The 4724-nt window shown below is 40.4% G+C and overlaps 1 protein-coding gene across 1 annotated transcript; it reads right to left on the bottom strand.

Annotated features, from left to right (window-relative positions):
• Window positions 1–222: 222 nt before the first annotated feature.
• Window positions 223–4253, bottom strand: nkx3-2 (NK3 homeobox 2). Its single transcript, XM_027171705.2, has 2 exons — window positions 2809–4253; window positions 223–1963 (listed from the first exon to the last, which is right to left on the bottom strand). Exons 1-2 carry the CDS (start codon window positions 3314–3316, stop codon window positions 1467–1469), a joined length of 1005 nt encoding a protein of 334 aa, XP_027027506.1. The 5' UTR covers window positions 3317–4253; the 3' UTR covers window positions 223–1466.
• Between the last annotated feature and the right edge of the window lie 471 nt (window positions 4254–4724).

Here is a 4724-nt window from a genome sequence, read left to right as displayed (position 1 = left end):
TTAACATTAAACATTAAATAATAAAAATGATCATTTGTATATTATAATACAATAAAATAATTGTTGTTATTATTAAATCGACTATTAAAAAACGCGTCACTGGAGATGGTCTTTTACGAGCCTAATAAAACCTGTTATAATCAATGAACCTATCCATGACAAAAACACCCTCAGTAGTCAACACCATAAGGAATTGAAGGACTGAATAAATTAGACAATATATTCAGCGTATCAGCGTTTAAGAGAATTAAGAAAATAGCATGGTTTAAATAGACAAACAATCTATCCGTAATTAAACTAATCCGCTGCTGTGCCTCTTGGTGGTGGTGTTTTTTTCCCCCAGACGTGTGGAGCTCATCGGCACGTGCAGGGTCGCATTAAATCACCAACTAAAGCAGTATGGGGAATTTAAATCACCTTAACGACACGTTCACAGAAATGTGTAGGACACACACGCAGGGCCATAAAACATAAAAATAACGCATGAGCCCTGTGATGGAACATTCATCAACCACACACAAACTCTCAAAGCCTGATAGATCTATATAGGCTAACATTACATATAATAATAATAATAATAATAATAATAATAATAATAATAATAATAATAATAATAATAATAATAATAATAATAGAAAATATGGGAAATTCTATCAGATGAAAATATTTTAATAAGGTATAGAATCTCGTCCATTTAAATAGAGATGTGACGACACCCAACAGCTCAACTGTCACTTAAACACCTTTAATAAACCTTTCTGCTCAATGACAAAGTGTATACCACACACACACACACACACACACACACACACACACACACACACACACACACACACACACACACACACACACACGCAGAACTTCATGTGTGTTTTAATGATCGCCTCTTTGTATCAGTCTGTAAACAGCAACAACGTTTCATACTAATACTAAAGTCTTCATCTGTGGCCACACGCACGCACGCACGCGCACACACACACACACACACACACACACACACACACACACACACACACACACACACACACACACACACACACACACACTGTTGCGCAAGAATAAGATTATATAGCAGAAGTGCTGGAGTCTTACCGTTTTCACCTACACATGTCTCTCTGTTTGTAAGTGACGCGTTACTGCTTTCCAGTACGCTTTGAACAGAAAAAAGAAAAGGAGCGGAAACACGTAACTTCCCATATACATTCAGGAATAAAAACAACAATAACAATAATACCAAAAAGTATCACATTAATAATATAATAAAGTGATGTCATTAAGTCTTTAGGTTTGTTTCAGCTTAAAACAGTTGAACGCAGTGTCTCGTGTCTCCCTCCTTTTTGGACTTGTTGGGAGCTTAAAATCCAAACAAACAAACAAAGAAACAAACATACAAACAAACAAAGCACTTCTGTATTTTTTTCTTTTTTTTTTTTTGCTGTTGTTTTTTTTTCTCCCTCGTGCCTGGTTCACTGGTTCCCAGCGCACGAGGACGCGGACAGGGTCCAAGCGGGCGCACAGTACGGGTTCGGGTGATAGTAGTAACAGTATGATGATGAAGATGAAGAAGATGGTGGCTGGAGCGCGAGGAGCGGCGGCGGGCGCAGGAGCAGGAGCTCTCCGGGAGAATATTGCCTGCGGTCGTCGCGCACGAGCACTTTGACGGCCACGCGTTTGGCAGCGGGCAGGAGTAAGTCGGCGGCAGCGGCAGACGCGGCGCTGCTCGCGGCCATCTGGCGCCTTTTGGTTTTGTAGCGGCGGTTTTGGAACCAGATCTTCACCTGTGTCTCCGTCAGCTTCAGCGACGCCGCCAGGTCCGCGCGCTCCGGTCCGCTCAGGTAGCGTTGGTGGCTGAAACGGCGCTCGAGCTCGAACACCTGCGCGTGTGAGAAGGCTGCGCGAGAGCGTTTCTTACGCTGCTTTCCGCCGGGCTGCTCTGAGACCTTTTCCTCTGCGTTATTACAATCTGCACCAAAACAGCAAAATAATTATTAACCAGTCTTTCAAATGATTTATTCACATTTGCATTTTAAATCTTATTTGTTCCCACAAGCACACCCAAGTCTTTAAACACCAATATATGACTTTTATTTATTTATAGTAAACCTTTAGAAACCTTTTCACAACACCACTTGCACAATAATGTTCCTGGAACCACTTTGAAATGTTCCATTGCACGCAAACCCCGAGGAAGCCTAATATAGATTTTTTTTTCCCCTGGAACATTTTTTACTTGATGATCAATGTACAAATCTTTACAAATCTGTAAACATTTCACTAAAATTTTACATTTACTTTTTATCTAGAACTTTAAAAACTTTTGCGCCGCTTAAAATCTGCTCTATTATATTCCTAAGTGCTCTGATTATAATAACTAACGATAATATCTTCATATTTTTAAACATTGAGATGAACTCAGCATCTGAATCTCACTTAAGTTCCTATTTAAAGGCACGACTATTAGGATGCAAATGGATGCATGAAGGATGATAATATAACTGCATTAAAACTTATTGGTCAAATAATTAGTTATTTATTGTTGAAAGAACAAATCAGTGCCAATCAGTGCACGCGTTCCACTGTAAACTAAGGTAAACCAAGAACGCGCATGTACTTAAGACGTTTAAGGATAGTTTAAAACTTATTTATTGTTGCAAAAACGAATTTCTGCCTTTAAATGTCTGGTACATGTGGGAAGGTTTATAAGGTAATATGGGTTCTATTTCTAGGCTGTATTTATTACAGCAGCTCTAAGCATCTAGGTCTCGCGCAGCCCTAGTGAAAACGTGGCCTGGTGCGAGAGGCACTTACCGGACACGCTGGCTAAGAGCTCGCAGTCACTAAGTTCTCGTGCTTGCTCCGCAGCTGTGGATTCTCGGTCTGTCTCGTCCTGAAAACTCTCATCCAGTGCGCGCGAGTCACAGCCGTCCCGCTCCTCACGCGACGATCCGCTTTTCGCCTCACGTTCATCATCGAGGTGGTGGTGGAGGTGGTGGTCGTGTTGGTGGTCCTCGCTGAGCCCAGAGTCTGAGTCGTAGCTCTTGTGGTGGCTCGCCGCCACGCGCGCTCTCTCCCTTTCCCTTTCCTTCTGCCCCCTATCACTGTCCTCCTCCTCGTGCGTTCTACCGAATATTTTCCAGCACGCGCCTTTCGAAAAACACATATCGAGCTCTTTCAATCTGCGCCTTCCTTCGTCTTTTTCTTCTTCTTCTTCCTCTTCTTCTTCATCTTCGTCTTCTTCTTCCTCCTCTTCCACCCCTTTTCTGTTTAAAATGGCCTGAATAGAGAAAGGAATAAAGGAGCTGCTGCGCACGGCCATCGCGCGCGTAAGAAACCAAATACCCAAACAACAATAACTAGAAATAGTACAACAAAATAAGCCTATAACAAGGCAATTGAGGTCAGATATAAAAGTAAGAACAGGTCGTATCGGGTATGTGCATTCATCCACTCGTCACGCGCCCTTCTACTCCAACATTATTCCACGGATCCGCGGTGGCGCGCGACTTTCATTTCGGTCCACGTCGCTACCTCGCGCTCCTGGGTCCGAGAGAGACACAGCACACACACACAGACGTACACACCCACACACATACACAGCACACAGAGCCAGCCCTAACCGTCCCCACTTTCACCTGTGAGTAACATCACAGAGAACCAAGGAAAAAAAAAAGAAAAAAAGAAAGAAAAAAAACGATCTGTTTCCTATTGGCCAGGACGCAGTGCGGCAACGGGTTGATTGGTTCTAGTGCGTCATCATCGATACGCCCTAAAACCTCATGCACTCTATCAGCACTAAAGAATATGGCGAAATAGTACGCGATCCAATACCCGGATGGATTTGCATATTCGAACACTACTTTGAGTCAAAGGCAGCTCACTTGTTTTTTTTTTTGTTGTTGTTGTTGTTTTTTTTAAGCACATCAAAAAAACTCGTAATGGGGGAAAACAGCCCAAAAAATAGAGGTTAGTGTAGTACTGTATATGTGGTGCGTGTGTGTGCACTACAGAGTATTAAACAGCAAGAACTAAAATGCAAGCAGTTTTGTTGCCATGTGAATCCATCACTCCGAAATGAATATCAGGAAACTTCATCAAATTAGTCAAGACGAACAGAAAATGTTGCCGCTCGTGCGTATAGCATGGGTATATTTAAATGCCTACGTTTACCGAATATATAGACTTATATATTACTACTATAGACTGTAGGAAAGTAATCCTGATTCCCAGATTATCATTATCACTACCATAGATCAGAGTAAAATGCTTTTACGAGGTTCTACCAGAATATATAAGATATACATAAGACATATATATGTCTTATCTATAACGATGCCCAAAATATGCACATTTAATAATATACACATTATGACGTAACAGTGCTCATCTATTGCAGATCTTGCTATATTTTACAGATAAGACATGAAATTTAAAAACAGCTTAGTTTATGCAGAAACCATAGACCTACCCTGCCTTATAAATATAGCCTATATAAATACCCTGCCTTTTTAATCACATGATTTTAAGTCATATCCAATGTGTATATAATATTAATTATAAATTTAATATTAAAGTAAATATTTAGTATAATAACTGGTCATCTCATTTCATAATTAACCCATTGGGATTTACTTCGCCTAATTTGCTTTTCTAATTTGATTGAATATATATATTGTTTCATGTGTGCGCATTAAATATATATATTTTAAAAAAAGCAGATTATTGTT

The sequence above is a fragment of the Tachysurus fulvidraco genome, chromosome 15, assembly GCF_022655615.1.
Source record: "Tachysurus fulvidraco isolate hzauxx_2018 chromosome 15, HZAU_PFXX_2.0, whole genome shotgun sequence".
In the NCBI taxonomy this organism is placed as follows: Eukaryota; Metazoa; Chordata; class Actinopteri; order Siluriformes; family Bagridae; genus Tachysurus; species Tachysurus fulvidraco.
Note: the sequence above shows the minus strand (reverse complement) of the source record. Positions and strands in the feature narration are given on the sequence as shown.

Bases quoted from the DNA above. Each gene is read 5' to 3' on its own strand.
- nkx3-2 (XM_027171705.2), bottom strand. From the start codon at position 3,316: ATGGCCGTGCGCAGCAGCTCCTTTATTCCTTTCTCTATTCAGGCCATT. The intron at 1,964-2,808 runs GTAAGTGCCTCT...GTTTTGGTGCAG, and splicing joins GCTCTTAGCCAGCGTGTCCG to ATTGTAATAACGCAGAGGAA.